This window comes from Desmodus rotundus, chromosome 2 (genome assembly GCF_022682495.2).
Source record: "Desmodus rotundus isolate HL8 chromosome 2, HLdesRot8A.1, whole genome shotgun sequence".
NCBI lineage: Eukaryota > Metazoa > Chordata > Mammalia > Chiroptera > Phyllostomidae > Desmodus > Desmodus rotundus.
Window position 1 is genome coordinate 1,938,558 of NC_071388.1, and position 26,270 is coordinate 1,964,827.

At 59.8% G+C, this 26,270-nt stretch overlaps 1 protein-coding gene across 7 annotated transcripts in view; it reads left to right on the forward strand.

Moving 5' to 3' along the window:
- EVA1C (eva-1 homolog C) overlaps window positions 1–26,270 on the forward strand; it is a 47,119-nt gene that overhangs the window by 7,279 nt on the left and 13,570 nt on the right. For 6 of the 7 annotated variants that reach the window (XM_053916680.2, XM_053916683.2, XM_053916660.2 and 3 more), the window contains exons 2-4: window positions 14,341–14,537; window positions 16,884–17,007; window positions 19,973–20,125. In XM_053916680.2, the coding sequence (XP_053772655.1) occupies window positions 14,341–14,537; window positions 16,884–17,007; window positions 19,973–20,125 (474 nt within the window). The remainder of the gene's footprint in view (window positions 1–14,340; window positions 14,538–16,883; window positions 17,008–19,972; window positions 20,126–26,270) is intronic. The other variant, XM_053916671.2, reaches the window with a different exon arrangement.

Consider the following 26,270-nt stretch of genomic DNA (forward strand, 5'->3'; position numbering starts at 1 on the left):
AGACTGAACAAAACAATACAGAGAAAAAGGGTTACAAGTCACGGAGGAGAGAAAGAAGGTTCAGCATTTATCAGTATTCTGGAAGGAGAGATTAGGAAAAAGAAGGGAGAGGCAACCCTCAACGTGACACTACCTTGGAGTCAATTTTCAAGAAGTAATGAAAAATTTAGGTTTGTTATTCCAAGCGAGTGAAATAAAAATAAATTTACACCTATTTTATCGAAACTATAAAATACTAAACACAAAGTGATAGTCTTAAAGTAAGCAAAGAGAGAAAAACATTATTTATGAAGTCTTTGCAACAACAGTGAGAGCCGGAAGCCAGTGAAATATTTTCCAGGTTTGGGGATGGGGGGAAGCAGCTATCGACGCCAAACTGTATACCTAGCTAAACTATCTTTGAGAGAGCGTAGCTGTGTTCACCCCGATAAATCCTCGCTGAGAGAACTACTGAAGGATGCACTTCGTGGAGAAGCACACAGAGTCTAGCAGGAAGGACTGAGATACGAGGGAAAGACACGCTGAGCAGAGGCGTGGAACAACTTGTCATGCGCTTCACCCCCACGCTGCTGTCTCCCTCCTGGGAGCGTGCTGTCCCCTCGCCCCGGGAGACGTGCCTCTAAGAGACCTTGCCCCGGGGTTGACTCAGCTGAGCTCTTCCCCTGAGTGATGACTTCCAGCTGGGGTACTCGAGACCCCTCCCTAGGTGCCCGCCCACGGGGATTCCGTGTGAAAGAACAGGCAGTGTCCAGTCTTTTTGGTGCCAGAGGCTGGGCTCTGTATGGCCCCAGGCTGCTCAGAGAGTCAGTCCTGTCTTGGGAAAACTCCCTGCTCAGGGGGTTCTCAGGGGGTTCTCAGTGCGTTCCCCGCCACACAGATAACGAGAGTTAGAGGATGACCAACCGGCTCTGCAGGTCTAATTCTCCAGGTGGCTCCAAAGCACAGAGCTTGGAAGCGAGGGCCTGGGAGTGTGTCCGCAGGCCTACCGGGCGGCGCTGCCCACACGTGGCCTCCTCCGCTCCTGTACCTGCATTTCTGCACAGCCGTTTCAGGGGCTCGCTCGGGAGGAGGACACCGAGCGCCCCGCACAGCAACACGGGGAGGAACGCTGCCTCAGACCGGCTTCAAACCGAGGCAGAGTTGTCCACTTGCGGAGAGCAACATGCAAATGCCAAACGCAGGCCCCTGAATCTGAAATGTTATGTTTGCAAACTGTCTGATTTCACGTCTGCCTGAGATGTCCCGCGAATACAAATCGCCTCATTTGGGGCTCCAGGGGTCGGGAGGAAGGAAACGAAGGAAATCTGCAAAACAGATCTTTACTTCGGACGAGTATAATAGAACGTAATCCCGCTTCAAGTCTGTCAGCATTCCTTTGACGATTACAAATGGGTCTCTTTCCCCCGCCATGTGGGGGCGGACTCGGGGTGAAATGGCCCTTTCTGTCTGCGAGGGCCTGGCCGGGCCTGCGCCCACCAGCCTGCAGGGCAGCGGTCCGGGCCTGAGAAGAGCACGCTGCCCCAGCCTGTCTGTCTTTCTTTCGGTTTAGGAGATTTTTCACTCTTTTCATGTGAAGCGGCTCCCGGAGTTCTCAGGCTCGGGAATCATAAATCAGCGCGCGGCACAGTCCGGCACGAGGAGACTCAGCCTCCAGCCCCCCCCCCCCCCCCCCGCCCGAGGGGAGACAGGTGGAAGGAGAGAGCAGCCTCGAACCTGGAGGCCAGTTTGTGCGGCTCTGGGGGGCTGTGCTTGAGGAACACACACAGTGCTGTCCACCCTCTTCTACTGGAAATGTGTGTGCTCTGGAGTCCGTGTTCAGGCCTTTGGCCAGTTTGACGGTGACATTAAGGGACACTTTTAAACACCTCTGTGCTCTGAGGCCCTAAGGACTGAACCTGCCTTCCAGTGCTAACGAGGCCAATGCAGTGTGGGCAGGTCCGGCGGGCCCCAGGCCTGGGCGTGAGGAGGGCCCGAGGACGCAGACTGCAGGACCCGCTGCCCAGGAGGGTCGCAGCACGCTGTGCCTGGTGTTGCAGAGCAGACCTTGTGGTCTGTTTGCCTCTTTAAACCCCAAGTTCAAGTGTGAAGACCTCTTTTTTCTGATTTACCTTTTTTTACTTTGAGCTAGGTACCCCAGGATTTTTTCCAGGATAATTAAAAAATATATCGTTTTATGGCTCCCGAAAGCCATAAACCCACGTTTTGAAGCAAAAGGTCTGCCTGTCTGTCTCAGACGCCTGTGTTTCTCTCCGGCTGTTCCAGGCAGGGGAGGGTGGCCAACCTTCACCAAAAGTGCCGGGTGGTTCCAACAGCACACGGCTCTCTTTGCCCTGTGAAACGTTGGCTTGGCCAACGTCAGCCTGCAGCATTGGCTTTCAGTCCAGGGAGGTTTTGCGCTCCCTCACCCCCGAAGATATTTGGCAATATCTGGAGGCAGTTTTATTTGTCACAACCAGGGGTGCTGCTGCCCCAGGGGCGGAGCCCAGGCGTGCTGCCGAACGCGCTGCCGTGCCCAGGACCGGCCCCACGTGGACTGCTGGCCCTCGGGCTGGGGAACATGGCCAGGCCAGCCAGCTCGCCCAGTTTTGCTCTCTACATGTTTGGAGCCTGAGGAAGGGGAGCTTTTTTAAACACCAGAGCAGAGTTTGGCAAACCTGGAGATGGCTCCACGGTGCCCCCCTTCAGGGCAACTGGCCTGGTGCAGCCACACCTGTGCGTGCACACACAGGGACTCCCGCACGCAAGGGCCACCCAGCCTCCGGACGTCTGCACACTGCCTCACCTGGCCGCCCCCACCCCCCGCTGACCGGAACATGCCTCTGTCCTTGGCCCTCTGCCCTCCGCATTTCAAGCTCGAATATTCGCCGCTGGTAATGTCACACCAGAACACCCCTGCGGAGAGGCGGGCAGACTCGAAGTCAGCTGCTCCCTTGCAGTGCGAGGGTGCGTTCGCCTCGCCTCTCTGTTAGTTCACAGCCTCGCGGGACAGTCACGGGTGGGGGAGACCGACGTGAACTTTGAAAGGGAGAGCGGGAGAGTCAGTGCGCCCCAGGCCTCACCCCACTCCCCTCCCTCTGTGCCTGAGCTCATCCCTCCTGCGCCCCTCTCTGCCACCTCTCCCAGCTCTGCACACATGTGTGCAGACCGCGCCTGGCACACGCACATGTTTGCACATGCAAACATGTGCACACTCACACGGGTGCACACTTGCACACACGGACATTTGTGTGAGGGGTTGTGCTCACCTCTCTGTGCCATGTGTGACACTCTCTGCAGAGACACACTCAAGGAGCCCTCGCAGAGTGCTCGCTGTGTGGGTGAGTCTGCCCCGTGACACTTCCGTGTGGCCGTCCACCACTCTGTGACGGATGCCACACATTTCTTGGGGCGGGCGGAGCACTGCTGGAAGGTCCCTGTGAAAGGCCCCTGCCCCCCTGTCCCCCTGCCCAGAGGCCGCCAGCCCCAGGACAGCCACCCACTGCCAGAGCCTGCCGTCCCCGGTCTCCCCTCTTTCACACAGGTCGCAACTCTAATTAAAATATTTTTTACTCCAAACACAGAGAAGAGGTAGCGTTGTTTCCCAAAGAGTGAGCGGCACCAGCAGGAACGGGTGTGCGGCGCTTCCACAGGCTTGTGACTCAGTCCATCTGAATCGGGGCATTTTAACAGTTTTGTCCAAAAAAAAAAAAACCCCAAAAAACCTCTCTCGTGTGGCTCTCGGCGCTGATGAAAACCGCGGCTGGCAGAACTGTTCCAGATTTAATGCTCGCAGGGGCACCGCAAGCGTGCTATCCTGCAGGGGGGCGCCGCTCCTCTCCTCACGCCCGCCCACGGTGGCCGGGCACTGGGTGTGTCTGCAGACGCTGCTCCCGTGAACAAATCACAGCTCCATCCCTTCCCGCCCTTTCCGTGAGGCCCCGTGTTCCTAAGCAAAGGCCAGCATGTCTGTAACGGGAGTGTGGCTTCCTGCGTGAGAGTAAAAACGCCCGGGACCGTGCGCATGTCTGGCTGTGCCTGCCTCATACAGAAACGCCCAGCACATGTCCATACCTGCGAGGTTCACTCGACTGCCCACCCTCTCTGTCTGGGTACCTACGAAAGGCACAAACGCGAGGGCGGCCTTCAGCGAGAGCTTCTCGTTTGGTCAGCGCAGCTGTGCCGCTGCAGGAGGGTGGTGACGGCCCGAGCGCCTTTCCTCCTGGGCGCAGACGCTGCAGTGACCGAGCGGGAAACCTCTCCAGCGAGACAGTCTGTCCTGGCGCTCCGTCCCCAGGGCAGTGGACAGCTTGTTTTCCTGTTCTTCCCTCTGTGTTTCCGCCTGCTGTCGTTCATAAAGATTACACTACTTTTTAAAGATCTTTAAAAAAGAGCCACAGCATCGTAGCCAAACTCAGCTGGCCTGTGATGTTGGACACTCCAGGCCGGAAGGTTCCTCACCGTGCTGCCCAGCACCTGTCCATGTTGAGGGACTGACTTTTCAGCCAAACCAGTCGCCTGGGTCCTACACCCAGTGCCATCGGTCCTCCGCAAAACAACCTTTACTTCCTTCTTCCTGCTTTCCAGAAAATTCCCTTAAGGCCCTGGACAGTCCCTGAAGATGAGCAGTTTCTTCACGGTGGGAAATGTGGCGTGGAGACCCCATACGCAACATGGCTCGCACCGGCCTGGGTCCAAGATAAAATTGGATCGTGAACAAGAGGGTCGTCCCTGGAAACGGAGCACAGATGACCCCCTCAGAGGGATGGTAGGGCAGATTCAGGAACCTGACGAGTAGTCGACTGGGGGACCTTGCCCGCAGAAGGCACCGCCAGCGCTGTGCCTGGAACTGGGGTGAAGCGACGGGGAGCGTCGGGCTGGAAGGGGCTGCGGGTCGGGGCGCCGCGGGAGAGGGGAGCCTGCTGGCCGTGTCTCTGCTGAGTGCTGCCCGCTGCCTGCAGTGCCCTGGGTTCACGAGGTCAGCTCTTCAACCCTCCTTCTAGAACGGACCAACCCTCTCCTTCTCAGCTCCCCGCACCTGGCCGCCCCGTCTGCCTTTCTCAGTGATGGCGGGAGGGTATGGCCGACCCCACATCAGCACCAGGGACTCTCTCTTAAAGTGAAGCCCAGCCTGACACTTCCTGTCACTCAGCTCGTTTGTTACCTGTTCGTTACCTGTCGTTTATCTCCAGGTCAGAGATGATTCTTTTGATTTCAAAAACACTAGACCTTCTTCCCCTTGCTGCTGGCTCACAAGGCTGTTTGACTACACAGGTTAAACCTATCACCTGTTTTCATTAGTTATTAAAACTCGGTTTTCCTTCCCTCTGCGTGGGATGCAGAGTACTGGGCAGGGCCCAGAGGGGCCGGTGTTTCTCTCCGCCTGCCTGCCCGCTGTGCTGGGCATCCTGCGGCCCCTGAGCAGCCGCTGGGCTGGGAGTGGTTTCTGCTGTCTCCACCGTCTGATTTCTGCCCAGGGTTGTCTTTGGCTCATTCTCAGAACGTGTCACTTTCTGTCCTTTGTTCCCTCCCTGACCTCGAGTATTTTCCTTCCCCTGGGCTCCCGGAGAAATGTCACGCTGTTGAGGAGCTTGTGGCTGCAGCCCACTGAAGCTCCCCAAACTCCCGCTGTGGCTGGGTGGTCTGTCTGCTCCTCACACCTTTGGAGGAAACCACCGCTGATGGAGGCAACAGTGATGGAGGCGGCCCCGACCCGACAACCACGTCCCTGTGAAGAGGGGAAATTTGGATGCGGGTGTGCACGGGAGAACGCGTGTGAGACCAGAGTTCTGGCACCATGAGCTAAGGAGCCGCCAGAGCCTACAGGAGACTGGGACAGACCCTCCTGGGGCCTTCGGTGTGTGGGGGGGGCATGGGCGTGGCCCTGCAGACACCCTGTGTTTGGGCTCCTGGGTTCAGACCATGAGACCGTCCGCTTCTGTCCCCGCACGCCACCCGGGTCGAGGTGCCAGTCACAGCAGTGCAGGAGGGAACACAGCCAAGCTCCGCCTGCTGCAGCGCAGGGGCCCATTCGATCTCCGCCGCCCCCCCGCCCCCCCGCGGTGTGTCAGTGTCTCTACCTTCATTTTAGAGGTGAATGTGTGTTTCTCTGTTTTATTTGATGGCTCACAAAAACGTGAAATGGAGCACAAGAAGGACCCCCGGCCGCAGGAGTCCAGACGAGAGGGCAGAGTGACGCCTCCTTCCCCCAGGGGGCCAGGGGCGCTCGGGGCGGCTCAGGTGTCCCCCGCCACATGCACGCGCAGGGCGGCCGGGAGAGCCCTGCACACATTGGTTTCGGGGCTTACAAATACGTGTTAGCGAATTTGCAAGTGTGGAATCTGCGAATCATGGGGTTCACCTCTACCCACCCATGATGCACCCGGGTCAGGTTTTCCCCGACTGCACTGCCCCGAAGAGGCCCCGGGGGCCCAGAGCAGGAGAAAAGGCCCCTGGAAGGCAGTGAACAAAGTAGGCATCACGGGCTCGTGGCGACAGGTGTAACTGCTCACAGGTCACCACAGTGGCGTCTCTGAGATAGGGTCGCCGGTGAGAGTGACAGAGTGAGGTGAGGGCAGGCCGAAGAGCCCCAGGCAGAGAAGGCAGGGAGCTGGGAGAGTAAATGAGAGCCCCAGAGAATGAGGGGCGTGGGCCCCTGGGGCCACTTGCCTGGCTGAGCCTGCCAGGTAGGCTGGCCAGGCCCGATGTGTCCGGGCCTCCAGTTTGGATGAGGATGAACGTGGGGCCAGCCCAGCCCAGCTGCTGTCTTCACACTCACCCAGCCTCCCCGTTCCTGTGAAGTACAAGGGAAGGGAAATGCTGGCAGTTCCCTTAACTTCAGGCAAAACCAAGGAAGGGGTTCACGCACAGACCTGTCCAGCATGCTCCCCTGGACCCCCGGGGGGGCAATGGACACAGCCATCCCCAAGCACACCCTTGGGGTCCCCTGTTCACACCTGTTTCAAGGCTTTGGCAACTGCTTAGAGGAGCAAAGCACCCTGGCCCCAAGTCCGGTCATCCCGACCCACCAAAGAGCTCTTTGAGGTTCCCCGTGCTGCTCTCCCAAATCCCACCCTGCAGTCAAAAAACAGTTTCATTACCGTGAGTGGTGAAACCCCTGTGTAATTTCCCAATTAGCTGACTAAAGCCCCAAATGCGTGCCCTGAAGTCTTCCTTCCTGCTGGGAACGCGTCCCGCGCCCCTTGATCGGCCCACACATCTCAGAAGTGGGCAGACGGGAACCCAGCAGCCAGAGCTGAAAGGCACCTGCCCGCCCCCACACCTGTGGGCTGGGCCCTCTGGCTGGTCAGCCTCCCCGGGTGTTTCTGAGAGCCTTTTGTTGGGATGGGGATGGAGCCACCAGCCCAGCCAATTCCAAGCGGGAAAGATCGAGTGTAGATTTCATATCTGCGTTTTAAGTGCTGGTAAAAAGTTGCATTAAGTTATCAAATGCACTGCACTCACCTCCTTCGCCAGGTGGCCCTGAGGTTTGGGGGTCACTCTGCATCCCAAAGAAAAGGAACAGTGATCGTGCAGGCGCTCGGGGTGAATGGGGGTGATCCGGTTACTTTTCAGTGGACCTCATCCAGATGGGGCTCACTGAGGAGCTTTCCGGCCTTGGCACCCGGCTACCCACCAAGGCATCGGTGCGCGTTGATGGGATGTGAAAGCTTCGACGGTGCTCCTACCAGACAGGTGTGTCCAAAGTAAAACCGTGAGTGGGACCATAGGATGGGGATTCGGTCCAACACAGCGTGTTTCGAGAAATGCTTTCAATTTTTATTTATTTAATTTTAGAGAGAGGGAAAGGGAGGGACAAAGAGGGAGACAGACAGTGATGTGAGAGAGATATGCGATCGGTTGCTTCCCCTACACACCCTGAATGGGGGGGACCTGGCCTGCATCCCAGGCCTGCGCCCTGACCGGGAATCGAGCCCGGGACCTCCCGGTTTGCAGGACAATGCCCCACCCCCAACTCGGCCCCACCAGCCAGTGCCAGAGAGATTTTGCTCCGTGGACCGGCCTCTCTCTCTGGGCCTGTGTGTTTTCATGTGAGTGAAGGAGCAAGTCCTCTTCCCGAGGTCCTGGAACATCACTCCGAACGGCCCCGAGGTGGCCCAGGGGAGGCCTCCCGGGGGCGCCCTGCGCGTGTCTGGGAAAGCGAGGCCCCGCACACGCAGACCCAGGCAAGCCACGCCTGGCGTCCCGGCTGCGGGCAGACGAGCCCTCTTCGGGGTGTTTCGTGGACACGGAAGCAAACTTCACCTGTCGTCTCCCCAGGGTCTTTGTCCTGAGACCAAACCAGGGCGGGGCGGGCAGCGGGGCTTCAGGGGGTCCTTGTCCCTGCACCCTGTCAGGCCCCCTTTTTCCAAAGTTGGAGCCCCCTGTCACTTTCCTTCTCACACACTCCGCTGTGGTGGCCGGGTCGCCCCCCCCCCCCCCCCCCCCCCCCCCCCGCTGACACCAGCAGCGCCTGAGTCTCAGTGGCAGAACAGAACAGAGGGTGGTCTCTTGCTCCGGCTCAGGTCCGACATCATTAGAAGACAGGGAGTCTGTGCTCCCTGCTGTTCCTTCCCTCTGTGTCCCCAGAGTCTGTCCTTGTCCCTTGTATCTTCCACACGTGGCAGCAGACAGAGAGGGAGCGGAGCATCACTGGGGTCGCGAAGGGGAGACCTGCAGGTGGCTGGTGTCAATGCCCCCTTCCTCGGGCCGTGGCGTTACGGGGACTGAAGAGCCTGCCCCTCCCGTGGGCGGGGGGAGACGGTGTGTGGTCCCCGGGTGGACGCTCGGGTCACCTCCACCCTCCGCGGCATCGTTTTGGGGCCAGGACCTGAGCTCCTCAGGTAGGAGTGGTCATAGCCACCCTTGGGCGCCCCTTCCACTGGGACTCCCTGCAGGTGCCTCAGGAACAGGCCGGTGGCCGTCGCTCTCTTCATAACCAGCCTCCAGGCTCCCATTTTCCTGCTGAACCTGGGCCTAGAGAAAGGGCTGCAGCCAAGGTCCAAGCTCTCTTTCTGGTCTTAATGCTCTTGGGTGTGGGGCACCCCCCACGAGCCCTCCATCCGCTCGGGGGCCTGTCCTGTGCCAGCCACACTGACTCACCGCTCTCGCCCATGGGCTGCCCCGGACCCTTGCCAGTCCTCTCAACACACTGGGCAAACACAAAAGAAAAAACACCTTTTCTGGAAAAGAACTCTAAACATGTAGCAACACCTTGGAGTATTTGTGAATAAAAGGGTGCAGTCTCTTATCTGCGTATTAACGGGGGGAGGCCCTTTATTTTTTTTAAAGGGGGGGAGGCAAGGACAATAGAATTGAATTCCATTCTCTTCCCAGAAGCAGGGTTGTGAAACCGGCCCCTGGTGACAAGGGGACTTCGGCACGGCTGATGAGCTGTACCCTGTGTGTGGAGCGACTCAGGGGGCCGCAGCCCGGGAAACAGGGGCGCCGTGCAGCAGGCAGCAGGCAGCGGGGGGGGGGGGGGGGGGGGGGGATTTGGCCTCAGAAAAGGAAGCAAGGGAGAATTTCAGCCTGTTTGACCTCTTTTGAATACTAGTAACTTTTTAAACCTTGATTGAATAGAAGAGTGAGGAAGGGGTGAGGAAGGGAGGGAGGGAGGGGGGAGAGATTCCCTTTCTCTCTGGTCTCAGCAGGGACGTTTCTGGGCTGCGGGGCGGCTGCAGGGCGGCTGTGGGCAGGCGCTTGTCCCTGCTCTGACCATCTTACAGGTTACAGGCCCGCTGCCTGGAGCAGACAGGGCTGGCGGGGCTGGCACTCGCTCGCAGCACCGGTGACGGTGACAGATCTGGCTGAGTTTGGGGCTTCGAGATTTACCAGCCCACCTGCCCCCGGGGTTGTGTGGTGGCTGGTGGGACACGCCCGGCCCGTGATGTCACTTCGCCCTCACAGTGAAGCAGGGGGACACCAGCTCTGGGAGGTGAGGGTCACAGGGCTGCCGGCAAATCCCTGTCTGAACCCTGGTCTCCGCTCCGGCTCCCACCCGTCACCTGCCCTGTGGGCCGGTCCTGCAGCTCCTGCACCCACCGAGTCTGAGGGAGTTCGGTGCGGGCTCCCTCGGGGACTCCGCGCCTAGTTCACGCCGCCCTCCATCATTTGTGCGTACAGTGGGGCTCAGGCAGGTGCGAGAGGCCCCACCCCTGCGCCCACTCCCGGTCGCCCAGGGCACACGGCCCGGCCGTGGCTCCGACCATCCTGCAGGGAAAGAGCAGAGTCTGCCTGGTGTTCTCCGTACATCTCAGGCTTCGTTTGCCGCCGAACCTCCTATCTGCCCTGTGTGACACCTGCCCTTCCGTAGAGCACCTGGGGACACACCCATGACTCTTGGACAGTCATTCTCTTCCTGGCCAGGCTCTGGGTTCTTTCTGTTTGATGGGATTTCCTGTGACTGTGATAGGCCGACGACCCCAAGACCAGCTTCCTGTGTCTTTCTGAGGACAGAGGACAGTTCCTGCCGCTCTCTGGGGGTCGTTGCCCGAGAAGTCCTCATCACCTTTAAACGAAGGAAACCCTGGACACCGGCATTCATGGCATGCTCCAAGGTTTTCCCAGCCCGCACTCTCTGGAATAGTCCTTTGAGGAAAGTTCAGGCCACGGAAGCTTCTGCCGACCCGTGGTGGGGGATTGGCCAGGAAAGAGGGCATCTTGGAGGTAAACGCAAGCCGTATCAAGGCCCTGAGCCGCAGAGCCGAGGACGGGTCTACGCCTCCCCTGGCCCCCCGGAGTGTAACCAGCGCATCTCCAGACCTTCCCGCCAACGTTCAAGGGCTGGTCTCTTAACCGAGTACACCTCAGCCTTCTCCCAGGGCAGCAAATATTTGCCCCCGCACACCGAGCGAGTGTGAGAACTCTGGTCAAGGGTGTGAAGAAATACAGCATTTTCACTAGCCCAACCTGATGGGACATTTGGTCCACAGGACCCCGCTAACAAAACGCTGTGCTTGTAGTCAGTCTTTCAGAAGGTCTCATTTGGACGACCAAGAAACCTAGACACCGGGAAGCTAAGTACTGAGGTCTGAATGTGTGTGCCCCCCACCCAAATTCGTGTTGTAACCGATAGTTAGGAAGGGGGCTTTGGGATGTGCTGAGGCCCGTGGGGTGGAGCCCCCAGGAATGAGACACTCTAATCCCATTGGTGTCCTGAGAAAGAGACCCCTCCCCCCCAGAGTGCCCTAGCTCCTCCACTGGGTGAGGACAGAGCAGGAAGCTGCCAACTCTGAAGCAGGGACCCAACCTGTACTTGACCTTGGACTTCCCACCTCCAGAGTGTGAGGAATGAATCTCTGTTGTCCACCAGGTCCGAGGTCTGCTGTGATGGCAGCCTCGGTCGCAGACTCGAGGGAGCGCGGAGACGGTGCCGCATGTTGGAAAGAGCGTGTGTGCTCATGGGGAGGCCGGACGGGTTCGCCTGGGAGCAGCGAGCTGTCGTCGGCCCCTGGTTCAAGGTCCAGCCAGGCAACTGGCTTTTACCTTCATCCCAGGAGGCACCCGATCCACAGGCTGTCTTCTCAGCTCCTGGCACATGTCCGTCATCTGCAAGGTCCTCACCTCGAAGTCGCCTGGGCCACCGCCTCCCCTTCTGCAGCTGGCTGGAGTGCATGCGCCCTCTCCTCCCAAAGGTCCCGTTGGCCCTGGGCGGCCTAGGTGGTGTTTTAACTTTTGTCCCTTTAAATGGACTTGCTTTCTTAGAGCAGTTTTAGGTTCACGGCCAAACTGAGCAGCAAGCTCAGAGATTTCTCATACGCCCCCGCCCCCCGCGGCACACAGCCCCTGCTACCACCAGAGTGGCCCCTTTGTTACGATCGATGAACCTGTTCCGATTCATCATCGTCGTCACCCGGAGCCCATGGCTGACATGGGGCCCACTCTTGGCGCCGCACGTCCTGTGGGTTTGGACAAACGGGTAATGGCTGTGTCCACACCACAGTGTCCCACCGAGCGCTTTCTCTGCCCTCCAACCCCGGGGGCTCCAGCTGCTGCCCCCTCCCCACCGCCAGACCCCGGCGGCCACTGCCCTTTCCACGTCTCCACAGCTCCATCTTTTCCAGAAGGTCCTAGAGCTGGCATCACACAGCGTGCAGCCTCGTCACACTGGCGTCTCTCACTTGGTCACGGGCACTGGAGGTTATTCTGTGTCTTTTGTGACTTCGTGGCCCACGTCACCGCCGTGCTGAATGTGTTTCATTGTGCGGACGTAGGCGTGGGGTTTTGAAGAAAGGCCTGGACTGAGCCGCAAGCGAGTTTTACTGCCAGAGAGTCTGCCTTGTGTGAGGACCGATGCCTGAGATGGGGCTCCCCCGGCCCTCGGAGCACGAAAGGGCCCGAAAGACCCCAGGTTGCTGCATATTTGCCTTGAGTTTCTGCCCCCAGAATGTCACTCTCAGAACATAACTGCAGGGTTGGGGGGGGTGGTGCCCTGCACTGCACAAGTGTTTTTCTGGTGTAAGTGGCCCTGTGGAGGCCAAGCCCTGACCCCTGGGGACAGACGGCATGACAGAGAAGGTAGGTGGCGGCCCCACTTGGCGGAAGTTCCTTATTACCACGACTCATCCGTGGCCCCGCCACCCCGTGGCCTTGTGGTTGCGTCTGGCTGGCTGGAGTGCACGGCCGCACCGCAGACGGGAAGCCCACGTCCCACTCCCAGGATTAGTTTAGCGTTTGGTCCACCAGTCCTCCAGCATGTGCTGGTGGGGGGTGGGGTGACAGGCAAGACCGTTTCGATGGCGAGTTTGAAGAGATCCGAGTAGGGGGGTACCAGCCCGGGGTGCTGGCCTGGGGGCAGCCTCAGGGTGACCCTGTGCTCCTGGCGTAGCTGGGAAGTGGTCCTGGGGTCCCTTGAGGAGGCTGGAGCTCTCACAGGTCACAGCTCTATCAGGACCCACCTGCGTCCCCTGCTGGATGAGGCTGACCGTCTGCCCTGGGCCACCGGGAGTCTCTGCCCGGCCCCTCCTGGAGCCTCGCAGGGGACAGAGTGAACTCACATGCCTGGTGCCTGTTGTTATTTAAGCTGGACTTTGCTTCTCTGCGTGGACCTAACATGGGGGGCTGGTTTCTTGGCCGTTTGACGATGGCCCTCGCGTGTGTGTGGCCAGTGAGCCCACCCCGTCATTGTCGGCACCTTCGGGGCGCTCTGGGCTGCCCGTGGGACTACCCTGCACCAGACGGGCTCGGGCCCTTTGACCCTGACCTCCAGGGAAAGCCAGGCGGTGGCTGGACTGGGCACCTTTGCAGAGAACTGCGGTTCTAAGAGGGCCTGGAGCCCCGCCGGAGCCACTTAAGCGCGGCCGTCTGCGTGGGAACCGGGCAGTTCCAAGGCTGTCGCCACACCTCACCCGCCCCCTCAGGGCCGAGGGCTGCCAGCCACCTCCCACACTCACCTCAGCAGAAAGTCCCTGGCTGCCCTCCAGGCCGCCTCACTGCTGACCTCCTGAGGTGTGAGGAGGAGGAAAGGAATCCACGCTCAGGCTGGACCTTCCTTCCTCCTTTCTGAGAAAGAGCCCGGCCGCCCCCACCTGCCCGGCCCCCCATTTGCGGAGAAGCAGCTGGGGGGACGGTCTTGGGTTCGCAGCCTGAAGTCAAGGTGCCGGCGGGATCGTGCGGGCTCCGGTGGTTCCAGGGAAGGGTCCTTTCGGGCTTTGTCCAGCTCTCAGGGCTGCGTGCCAGCCTGGTGTTCCCTGGCTCGCAGCCACATCGCTCGGTCCTCACACGCTGTCCCCTTCTGTGTCTCTTCTCTCCTTAGAAGCGCACGGGTCATATTGTGTCGAAGGCCCACCCTGCCCCGGGGTGACCTCACTTAGCTAACTGTATCTGCAGTGGCCCTATTTCCAAATAAGGGCACGTTCCGAGGTCACTGGCGATCGTGCGTTTCAGGGGACACTCTCTGATGCACAGCAGAGTCCCCATCTTCCCTGTGCCCGCCATTCGGAGCAGGCCCTCACCCTGGGCTGGGGGCCCTGCCTGCTCCCTCCTCAGGGCTCAGGCAGGCCCAGGACGGGTTCCTCAGATAAACCGGCACCCCCCATACTGCAGTTGGGCCTGGCCTAGGCAGTGGGACATCAGAGTCCCTGAGTCCTCCGGACAGGCAGCTACCTGCCTGAGAGGTACCCACGCGGAGCTTTCCCTGCTTCCAGGGATCTCGGCTCCGGGCCCTCCGAGCCTGCCAACGGGCCTGCCAGGGACAGTGACACTTGCTCCCCGAGCCCTGCTCCAGGCCCAGTCTGGTGTCCTGTGTCCTCGGCCACGTCTTTCTGACCAACCAGCCCCTCCCCAGGGGCCGGGGTCCTCCTGCTCTGAATCGGGGAAGGAGAGGTGGTCCCTGGCTCTGGTCACCGGCTGACTGTTTTCCAGGTTACCTGACCAAACTCCTGCAGAACCACACCGCCTACGCCTGCGACGGGGACCGCCTGGACCTGCAGTGCCCGCGGCATTCCACCATCAGCGTCCAGTCAGCGTTTTATGGGCACGACTACCGAGCGTGCAGTGCCCAGCAGCCCGCCGCCGGGGGGGAAGGCCACTCGGCCTGCGTGGCTCCCACCACCTTGCAGGTACTGCGCTCGCAGGCATTTGAGGATGACAGGATGGGGGTCTCTCTCTCTGTCTCTCTGTGGACGCACTCGTGGTGATGATGTAGTTCACGCAAAGCCGCCCTGACCCAGAGGCCCCCAGTCCGTACAAACTGCCAACGGCGTGGTGAGCTCTCAGAAGGGTTCTTTACCGGAAAGTCTGAGGAGAACTCCTCGTCCCTGGAGAGCGCCCTTAGCACACTCGAGCTGCGACTGTGCCCACGGCCTGGGGCGGCTCCTCCCGCGGGACAGCCAAGGACACTCACGCTGGGCCTTGGCCTCCAGGTCCACGCGCCCCTCTGCGTGCTCCAGGGGACACGGGGGGAACTCTGGAGGCTCCCAGGGAAAGGAGATGCCGTGAGCACCTCTTGTTCTTTATGGTCGGAGATAATCGCGTTGTTCTCGTTGGGAGCGGTGACGTTGGGCAGCCTCTGCGGGTCCGTCCTTCTCTGGACAGTACTGGGAGTTTGGAGGCTCAGGCTGGGCCAGGCTGAGCTGTCCCTTCCGTGGCTGGCATTAGGGAAAGATCTGGTGAAGGAGGAGGTCCAAACCAAAACTTCAGAGGTGGCTTTAGAATTCTCCTGACTTTCAACCCTCCGTGTGTGTGGCTTGTCGGCCGCCCATGCCTCTGGAGCTCCTTGGGCAGCCGTCGCGGTCAGGGCGGTAGAGCAGCCGCAGCCAGGTGTCAGTTTGACGTTGCTTGTGACAGGGAAACGGGGCAAAGGTGCCTTTCCCGGCGGGACCAAGGAGAAGCGGAGTGGCGGTAGCTGTCATCTGTCAGCTCTGCCCAAGGGCCCGGGGAGGGGAAGCTCACACACCACGGTAACGTGAGGACTTTCCCGCCCCTCCCTCCATCCACTGCTCCCACTCCCAGCACCACAGTGTTGGTGCAGCCACGTGACAGCTGAAGACACCCACTGAGCAGCCAGAACGATGTGTTTGCCCGAGTCCCCTGGACGTGGTTTCCATGTTGCTTCTGCAGGAGAGCGGTCCCTCCCACTCCGTGCCTCTCCAGGAGCTGTGCTCCTCTCGGCTCGCCCGAGGCCCCACCACCCTGGCTGGCTACAGCCCTGCTGGGCGCAAACAAAGGACCGTGGCCCACGCCAACAGGGCAGGGAGCAAGCCTGGTTTGCCAAAGTAGGGACCCCTGGCTCCCTGAGCTCCGAGGCACAGCCCCCACCGCCCAGCCCAGGGTGATGAGAAGCAGGCGGGGGAGCAAGTGCACACACACTTCTGGTGTTACGAGGGATGCGTCTGCCGGACCCAGCCCCGTGCCCTGCTCTTTCGTCCAGAGACCCTCGACCTTGCGCCCCAGACTGCACGTGGGAGCCGAGGCGTGCTGTTCCCTCAGAGAGAGGTGGCCTCGCACAAGGAGGGCCCAGGCCGACGTCCGCACTGGAGCCCCTGAGCTGACCCAGCGGGGACTCGGCGCCCACAGGAAGTCCCTCTGCTCTTCCAGCTGTGACACAGCTGGGGAAGGGCCCTGCCTTCGGTCCTGCGCTGAGTGTGGGCCGTTTCCCAGTGGCCCTCGGCCGAGACGAGCCCACTGCCCTCTGTGGGCCCGTGGGGCCTTGCCCGGCATTTCGCCTGGTTCCAGACACACCGCGGGGCCGCCTCCTTCAGGGAGCTGCCACGAGAACACGGTGCTTGGGAAGCTGGGCCTCACGCAGCCCGACAGCCATAGGGCGACTCTCGGGAGCTGTCCTAGGTGTCCTTTTGTTACGGGCAGGGCCTGGGGCTGGGAAGGGGGAGACCTGCAGCAAGACGCTAGGCGTTTCAGGGCCTGGCGCAGGGTCCACCGCGCAGGTCCCTCACGGGAGTGAGTTGCCCGGAGAAACCAGGAGAGAGAGTTGAAGGAAAGGGCTCAGCCCCATGCTCGGAAAGCACCTGAGTTCCCCAGGCATCCGGCCCTCGAGGCTGGCCGGGGGGGATCTGCTTTCTCAGGTGTTGGCCTGGGTATGGGTTTGTGTCTCACACCCCTGCTAATGCCAAGCTCTCTGTCCTTGTCTCTAAGGATGAGGAGCTGTGACTGGGATTCCTGGTCCCCAAGGGCTCTTGGAAGAGACTGTTCCCAGAGGGGACCTCCTAGTTCCTTCAGGGCACACTCTGGTCTCGCTCAGGTCCCCCACAGCCTCCGAAGTTCAGCCCGTTGGCTGGAACTGTGAGCTGTGGTCCCGGGGATGCGACGGGTAGGGCATGACCACATTGCATCCCCATGGGCTCTCCCTCTGGGAACCTTCCTCCTCCGAGCCCAGCGCAGCCCACGGGTGGGGGCCCGCAGCCGCCAGCGTGCTTCACCAGCCTGTCCCTTTTCTGCCCTCCTTCTAGAAGGTGCTGGACGAGTGCCAGAACCAGCGGGCCTGCCACCTCCTGGTCAATAGCCGAGTTTTTGGACCTGACCTTTGTCCAGGAAGCAGTAAATACCTCCTGGTCTCCTTTAAATGCCAACCTAGTAAGTAACTGCCGAGGGGACAGTGCGTTTGGGGTGCGGGCTCCGCTGTCATGCACACCCCTGATGGAAACTCTGCTGGTCAGTGTGGGTCCAACTTTGAAACACTTGTGAATAGGAATGCGGGGCCCCACCCTTCCCGGCTGCTCAGTTTGTGTGGATTGGCGATAGGGGTGTGTGTGTGTGTGTGTGTGTGTGTGTGTGTGCAAATACACACCCATCCATGTGCATTTGTACCGGTGCCTGAATTGCACAAATCCTCCTTCCATGTCACACTCAGCCATACCGAGGCGAACTGTACCGGGGGCAGAATTCGGAGCCAGTGCCCTGGTGAGGAAGCCTTGCTGTGGAGCGAGCTGCAGGGCGGCCGGTTTTCCCCGAGCTCAGGGACGCGGCTGCTGCCTGTGCCTGGGTTCCAGGTCTCGGGGACCTGGTGCTTCCCCCGCACAGGCAGCTGGGCTCCCGACACAGGGTCTGTCCAACCGGGAGATGTGGCTACAGACCTCTGCGGATCCCTGAACTTTGCCCCATTGACTTTCGCCACTTCTGACGCACGTGGGTTTGGGGGGCGGCTCCCTGAACTGCTCTTCAGCGAGCAGTCCCACCTGCGGGGGAGGGCCGGCCTGGGAGAGGCCCCAGGTAGCTGCAGCGCAGGAGGCAAGGGCATCTAACCACAATGTGAATCCCTGAGTCTCACCCCTTCAGAGAGTTTTGGGTTCGGCGAGGCTCTGGGTTCACAGCCCTGTCTGCTGTGTGGCTGCTGCGTAACCTGGACAGTGGAGGGAAACTTTCTCAGGCCCCACGACTCAAGCGTGAGCTGACGATGGTGCCCCTTCTGCCTTAGGGCTGCTGTCAAGACTGAAAACACAGTGCTGGGTGGAACAGGCTTAGCACAGGGCCTGTCGTGAAGTGGAGCTCAGTCATTGGTAGCTATTATTCCAACAGGCAGATTAAAGTAACTCTTGCTAAAATGTGAATGACTGAAAGGCAGCAATACACCGATGGCTGGGATGGCGGGAAATGTTCTGCCCTGGGTGCAGGCAGGAGCAGGGTGCAGTCTGGAGAGAATTTAAAAACACTAAAAAGTGACTGATCATCTGTCTGCATGTTAATATCTCCGTGCACGGGCGGTTGTGAATGAGACCCCAATAACGAATCCCCCCCGTGGCAGGTCATGCATGCTGCGGTGCGTTATCGCATGACGGATCACGACCCTACCGTCTGATTGGAGGAATCAGGGTGAGGGGATTGGTTGCAGTTGTCCTTTAAGCAGAGTTGTGGCTCCGCCTCCTGCAAGCCCTGGTTGCTTTCCCATCTCAAACCACACGGCTGTTGGCGCCCGGCGTCTGGAAGGCTGCCCGCCCCTTTTCTAATCAGGGACCACTGGGCGCTCCAACCAGCTCTGAAACAAGTTCCGGTTCACTAAGAAAAGCATCAGGTCTTTCGGGGTCCGATCGTTTCAGACCCCAGAAATGTCTCTCTCAGGCAACAGTGAATTACACATTCCCACGGAACCAAGTAACTCCACAGAGTAACCCTAAGCCTGTAACGGGACACTGGCAGCCCCTCTGTTGCAGGAGAGGACTGGCCCGTAATCTGGGGGCCAATCACCGGAGGCTCCGCGGGTGGGCGTGGCTGGCGTGCGGCCACCTTTAGTGAACGCCTTTTAATACAGCACAGATGGTGGCTGGTCAGTGCCTTTCACGACAGGCCTTAGAAAAAGGAAACTCTTATAATTTCAAAACTTCTGAAAGAGGACGGAGGAAGAAAGGAAGAAAAAAGCAGGCAAGCAAGCAGCCCTTTGAAAAAGTTTCCAGCATGCTGAGATAAGACTCGGGTTCCCCGCCGCCTTCTCCTGCCTCGTCCTTGGCGGCTCTGCCCGGAGGCATTCTTAACATTGTTGGGTGCTCTCCTAGCGGGGCGGGCGCGCGTGCTCTGTCGCCGGTCCACCCAGGTCTACCCAGGCCCGGTGCTCCGCAGCGGGGCCACGTTCTGCCCCTGCCTTTGAGGTCAGGCCTCCTTTCGGAGTTGCTGGGATATCGCGCTTCTCACAGAAAGCCCTGTGGAGCTCCTTCCAGGGCCGATGTGACTCACCCAGCTCAGCCCTCCCAGGCAGGCTCAGGCTCAGTGTTCTTCTTATTTAGAAAAAGAAAACAAAACTTTTCTTGGCTCTAAGTTTAACCTGTTCCGGTAAGATCTCAGTCACAGGGTAAGGGGCATTCTTGGCATTTTGCTCAGTCACCTCGGCTGGCTCCTGGGATCCTGGCAAAGGCCAGCGAGGAGGGGCCCTGAGCATCAGCAGCCTGCTTTCTGCCTCCCACCCCCATTGGTCTGAGGTTCCCATCTTCCCGCATTAGAGAGCAAGGCCGAGGCTGACGGACCCCAGAGCCGATGGTAACCTGAGGCCGACAGTTACCCAGAAGTTTGGCCTCACTGCTCCCTCTCTGTTTTGGGGAGAAAGGCAAGGAAACCACAAGCTACAGAAAGGTGGAACTGATGTATGAGGACTATCTTCTTTCATGTTTTCATTTGGGGGCTTAAGCTTCATCAATTCCAGGACACGAAGGTCCCACTGGCCACCGCGGCACCACTGTTGGCCGCTTGTGCTTCTGGGGGTAGGGGTGGGGGCGGCTTTCAAACTGGTTTGCTTGCAACCCAGAGTGAGGAAAACATTCTACACTTTGGCCCAATAAAATACTCACACAACTGGAGAAAGAACGGCTAAATTATTAAAGCAGTGCTTATCCTTACCGTGTGAGATGCGCATCGATGTTCTCGTAGCTCCTCTTCATGGTTTACAATTGCTGGTCCTAACACACCGCGCTGGTCGCACGGGCCCCAGATGAGACTCGCGCAGCTTTGCCCGGAGGTGTGTTGGGGCCCCGGGAGCCCCCCACCGGCCTGGGCAGCGCTCGCCTGTTCCTCCCGAGGAAAGCTGATGGTGCCGCCAATTTTGTCTCTGCCTCAGATGAACTGAAAAACAAAACCGTGTGTGAGGACCAGGAGCTGAAGCTGCACTGCCACGAGTCCAAGTTCCTCAACATCTACTCCGCCACCTACGGCCACAGGGCCCGGGACTGGGACGTGTGTGCCTCGGGGGCTCAGCGGCTGCCCCCCTTTGGTAGGTGTCTTTACGTGGCTGTCTGTGGGGGCTGGCTCCCCGGAAGGGACCCTCGCCGTGGCCTGTACTGGGTTAGAGGGAAAGTCACAGGGAAGGAGGACCTGGCTCCCCTGAGGGCCTCCTGCTGCCCCACACTCCCGCATCCGTCCATCGTCCAGTCGTTTCACACCGAGCAGTTAGCGAATGCCCGCTGAACGCAAGGCCCCGTCTTGGGCACGGGGCATACTCAGTGACCACAGAGTCCACCTCCCAGCAGCGGACGAGGAGGCAGTGAGAGAACAGATATTACACGGGCTAATATGTCGTACTTCAGGGGCACATAAGTGCTCAGGGGAACAGCACATGGGGAAGGGAGATGGGGGGGCGGGCTGCAGAGAGCACGGGTTTATGGACTGGTGGTGGACAGCTGAGGAGAACCTGCAGATAGACACCTGGGGCAGGTGTCCAGGTAGAGTGTAGTGCCCAGGAGGGCCCCGAGGCTGGGCTCGGTGTGGGGGAGAACTCCACGAGTCCTCCTCCTTAGCCGTCTGGGGCTTGGAGCTAGGAGGCAAACCTCCACCCACCATAGACACCCTACGTATTGTTATTAGTTAGGGTCTCCGGAGAGACCACCGACAGGAGATGTGGACAGCGAGCTCAGCTGTACGGAACCGGCTCGGGTGATAGTGGGGCTGCCAGTCCGAAGTGTACGGGGTGGGCTGGCAGGCTGGGGGCCAGGTGAGAGCTGGTGTTCCGTTTGAGTCCGAACTCGGCGGTGCAGCAGTCTGGAAACCCCAGGCAGAATTTCTGTGCGCAGCCTCGAGAAAATCCCGTTTTTGGAAAACCTCAGTCTTTCTGCTTAAGGTCCTCAACTGATTGGTTGAGGCCCACCCATGCAACAGAGGGGAATCTGTTCTACTCAAAGTCTACTGTTTAAATGTTAGTTGTGTCTTAAAAATACCCCCGCAGCCACATCTGGGCTGGTGCTTGAGCAGACGACTGGGCACGAGAGGCTCGGTGAATCAGCCCACGAAACGAACCGTCACACGCATGCTCCGTGAGATCAGCTGCAGCAGCTGATCTCTCCCTGCCTCTCACCGAAGAGAAGAGGCCCTACCGGGGAGCAGCCCAAGGCTGGTGCTGTGTCCCTCACAGTCTCAAATGAGCTTCTTCGTGCAGCAAATTGCTACAACTTACTCATGGATCACAAGTGACATGAAGCATTAATTTAAAAAAGAAATTCATGTGTAAGTAATATCCTGGGTCTGAAAAAAGAACATAAAATAACCCCCCACTCCGGCTGACTCCCGTGCGAGACCCAGGAGAGAGCAGAACAGCAGCTCACGAGGCGCGTGTGTGACCGGGGCCCCTCAGCCCGTGTTCTGGGAGGGAAGGCCCTCTGTCACGGTCCCGGAGGGTCTTTGGGAGGCAAACCATGCACAAAGGCAGGCCCAGATGGGCACATAGCTGCTCAGCTCAGATCGGGGACGGGGCCCCATCTCAGCAGGCTCAGCGGCCAGGTGGGGCAGAGAGGTGCTTTCCGGTCAGCGGTACCACCTGGGCCCCAACGAGTGACGTGTGCGTCCTGAAGTCCCTTCTCCCTGTGACGCATGTGTTCAGAACATCTGCAGCCCCCTCCCTTGTTCCTGCTGTCACGTTAGGCCAGGGGGCCATGGCCTTGTCATCACGGGAGTCTCCCTGCACCCAGGTGTGGCTTTGTCCCCAGGGTGGCTGGAGGCACATCTGCTCCCAGCCTTCCTGAACCCCCTGCGGGGACTCCCCCACCATCTGGTCTCCCCAGCTGGATAGAGCGCCCCTGGTGATCTGACCTCTTCCTGCAAAAAGGGACTCTGTTTCTTAATGTCTGAACGAGGCAGCCGGTTTCTCAGGCCCACTGACTCTAACGTGGGCAGGCAGCGTCTGAGCGGTGGGATTCGGTCACCTGCGGGCTGGGCGGTTTGCACTCAGGAGGCGGTGCCTCCCGTCCCTGCGGGCCGGCAGGATTCGGTCTAAAACGACAAGCAGTCAGCTGGAGACCACGCCAGCAGACGCCACGGCTGACCGACGTAGCTGCTCAGTTTGTACAGCCTGAGCCCTGGCAGAGCCTCCGGAAAAAACACCTGCTTGTCCCTGTTCCTCCTGGCCCAGCCCCCGCCCCCGCCCTTCACAGTCAAGTGCTCCTGTCGGTCACCCTGGAGTACCGTGAGGCTCTGGATGAGCTCTTCACCGCAGTCGCTGCCCCAGGCCAGGCCCATGCTGCGAGGCGGGGAGGCTAAAGGGAGCGTGGCAGGGCCTCCAGGGTGCCGTCACCTTGCCCCCAGTTTACTCGAGGTGGAAGCCACCCCTCCGGTCTCACCTGCAGTGAGCTAAAGGGCCAACCAGGGCGCGTGTGCGAAAATGCAAACCATTGGCTGGGCACTGATGGTTCTCCCGGTGTACCTGAATCTAAGAAACTGTCCGCTCCTTGGCCCGGGGGACGGAGCTGAAGATTGCAAACTGCACCTGGTCAGTTCGCCCCACAAGACCTCCAGCTCACTCCTCCTGTGCAAACACATTTTAGTATCTCCCACCTTAGAAAGCACATTCTTTGGACCCCCGTCTCCCGCCGGCTGCCCATGCTCGCCCTCTGCAAGTCCACTGGGCTCTGCCCCTTTGCTCCCAGCCCACTCCGGCCTCTCTCACCAGGACCCCCAGGCTGCCTCCTGGCCTCTCTCGGATCTTTCCTCTCCCTGGTTTCCTCCCTCCCTTAGTGATCGCTTCGCTTACTAGCCAGGGAGATTTTATTTAAATTAAATCTGATCACACTACCCCTGCTTAAAGTTCTCTGCTTTGCCCTCTCTTCCCTAATGGAAATCAGCCCACTCTCCCAGCTGTGGCCTGGCCTCCCTCTCTTCCTCACTCCCCGGAGCAGCCTGCCCTCATGCACACCCCTGGGCCTTCGCACAAGTTCTCCTTTTGGCCTGGAATGTTCTCTCCACACATTTGTGCGTGGCTGGCGCCATCTGTCTGGCTGGTCACTTGGGCACCAACCCAGATGTGGTCTCAGGGAGGCTTCCCAGGTCCCCCTGCCAGCACAGCACCCCTAGTCCACAGCCCCTCGGGCTGTCCCCTGTTCGATCGATCGCCTTCACAACAGGGACGGTGTCACCTCTGTGCACGTGGCTCAGCTCACAGGCGACGGTGTCTGTCTCTGTCCCACGACCTCCCAGCAGCTCGGGAGTGAACGTGGGGACGTCTGAGTGGATCAGCCCCTCCCGAGCAAGGCGCCACCTGGGCTCCTGCGGCGGGTGGTTGCCGCCCGGAATGTGGGCCTGCAGTTGTCACGGCGCCCAACCTCTCAGGAGATGCTGGGAATCCACTGTTGCTGTCTTTCCGTGTGAGATGTTCCAACTTTGTAAACACGAGTGAGCCAAACCAAACACGCCTGCAGGCAACATCCGGGCCCCAGGCTGCGTCTGTAACCTCTGCTCTGGGTTCCGTGACCGCTGCAGCCCAGCCCCGGCCTGGAGGGAGGGGACGGGCCCTCGGTCGGAGCCCAGAAGCATGACCTTGTGGGATGATTGCCCAGGGGCCTAGTGGTCAGGTGTCACTGGGCCTCGGAAAGGTCACGGGTGCTTTCCCTTTTGCGTGGACGCTGAAGGCTGGTGCAGCCCGTGGGCCTTGGAGCCCAGGTGGCCCCTGGGAGTGCACAGCGCAGAGAGGCTGGGCCTTGGGGCCGAGGAAGCACAGCCGAGTGGCTCCCAAGCTGAGGACAAGTGGCTCCAGCCGTCCATAAAAGATGGTGATTTCGATGACTGTCACCACGCTGGCCGGGTTGGGGTCAGCTGAAGGCACGTGGCCCACTTGTATGGTGGGTGGGATGCTGCCGGCCAGGCCTTGGTTCTCCCCACAGGGGGTCTCTTGAGGGTCCTCAGGACCTGGCCACGGGCTCCTCCCAAAGCAAGTGACACCAAAGAACAAGTGGAAGCCACACCCCGTCCCCTCCGCCACAGCGTGCGGGTCACCGACCAGCTCCGACTCGGGGGAGGGGCGACCTTGCGTGAATTCAGGAGGTGAGACCACTTGTGACTGGCTTGAAGGCTCTTGTGGGCTGGACCGCATCCCTCTGACAGTCACGTGGCCAAGTCCCCGCCCCCAGGCCTCAGAAGGCGACGGTGTTGGAAGACAGAGTCTTTAAAGAGGAGGCACTGACGTTCTGCGGGTGCTGACCCAGTGGGACCGGGGTCCTTGCTAGATGGGGAGATGAGGACACAGCCACACACAGACGCAGACTGTGTGAGGTCACGGGGAGTGCGGCCACCAGCAGGCCCAGGCGCAAGGCCCCCTGAGCATGCCTTGGACTTGACACAGAGCGGAGGGGACATGAACATCTGTGGTGCCTGTGCAGCAGCCCAGCGGACACACTCAAAGGCGGACCCCACAGCTGTGACAGGACGGGGAAGATGCAGACCCGTGACCCAGCCAGCTGGACACCGTCTCTGAAAGGTGACCTCGTCCAGTGTGCAGGTCCAGGCAAAGGTGGACCTTGTGTCTTACTCTGAGGGCACTGGCCCAGATATTTCTGGAAGAGCCAGCTAGTCAGATCCCCGAGAACTGAGGCCCCTGCTGGTGGAAGAGAAACTCAAAGGAAGGCGTGAGAGTGGCTGGTCATCGTCCATCCCAAACGAAGGCCAGCGAAGCAGCGTCTGACCCCAGAGGGCACGAACCTTCCTGCAGACCTGGCATGACCTCTGGAAAGGAAAGTGGGGCTTCGGAAAGGGCCCCTGACCGGGTGCCCACTGTGCCACGCCCTTTCCTGCTGCCGTTCCTTTTCTGGCCAGACTCCTGGGGTTCTGCCGTTTCCTTAATGAGAGGATGAGAAAGCCGCCCCGCGGGCCTCCGAGGCAGAGCTAAGGGCGCCACAAGGCCAAGTGTGGGCAGGCCTGGACTTTCCAGCCGAGGATCAAGGTGCCAGGGCCTCCCACTGCCAAAACTGTTGCTGAAGAGCAGCCAGGCTAATTATCTAAATAAACACAGGTTCTGAAGAGCCATCAGCTCCAGTTCCTGTGCTAAACGGTAGCCAAAAACCCAAAAATCAAACAGTTGAACATCTTGTTATCACACGCATTGGGGCGGAAGGCAGTTGGCCAGGAAGAGAGAGCGCGCGCGAAGTCAGGCCGGAGGGAAACGGCCGCTTTCAACTGACCGGGGCCGGCAGAAGCGCCGCCCGTGCGAGTGTGGTCAGCTGGGTCAGCCTGTGGGGCCTGTGCGAGTGTGGCCGGCAGGGTCAGCCTGCGGGTGTGCTGATCTGTCGTTTTAATTCGAACGTTTCACCTACAGTGTCGCGGGGTGTGCTTGAGTGTGACGCTGTCATGTTGCAGAGAGGCATGTTTATGATTTTGTCAGGAAAACAGGGGCGGTACTTGCGCTGGACCCCGCAGAAAACCCTGCAGACGGTCAGACTCAGCAGTGTGCTCTGGGATGGTCAGAGCCGAGTCAGACCCGGTCCAACCTCAGTGACCTCGGCCTCTTCCTGAAAATGCCCTGTCACCCGGACAAAGTCATCCGCACCCGGGGTCACGGGAGTGCCCTGCGTGCCCCCGAGGGTCGTGCTGGCCACGGACCCGCCAGGCGGCAGGGCCTGGGGCCGATCGGTTTCCTTTCTGGTCCCCTGTCAGCCTGGAGGAATGTGGTCGGGCACACGTTCTCGGGACAGAGACTGTTCCTGGGGCATCGTCGGGATTCTGGCAGGAAGAGGGGGGTGGGTAGGACTTTTCTGGGTGGTGGTTCGGCACTGTGGCTCCAGAGCCTCCCTATGTTGCCCTTGGACAAAATGATCGACAGCCCGGAATTCTTGTGGAAAGCATCACGCGTGTGTGCAAACGCGCAGCTCTCAGAGTGTTCCACACGGAGCTGTGGGTGGCAGTAAACACACGGAAACCAATCCAGGGCCTACCTGTCGGGTCCGGTGCGTAGAGCTGGTCCCTCCACGAAAGGGAAAACGATGCGGCGCTTTAAAATGAGGTTTATGCTGACGTGTTCACAAATGAGTCGGCAAACAGAAAAGCAGCCTACGGAGCCACACGCGTGGGCCCCACCGAGGGGAAGGACGCACACGTGACCGGAAGGGTGCTCTTTGAAGGTTAACAGTTTTCTCTCGATGGTGGGACTTCCTGGGAGTTTTGTT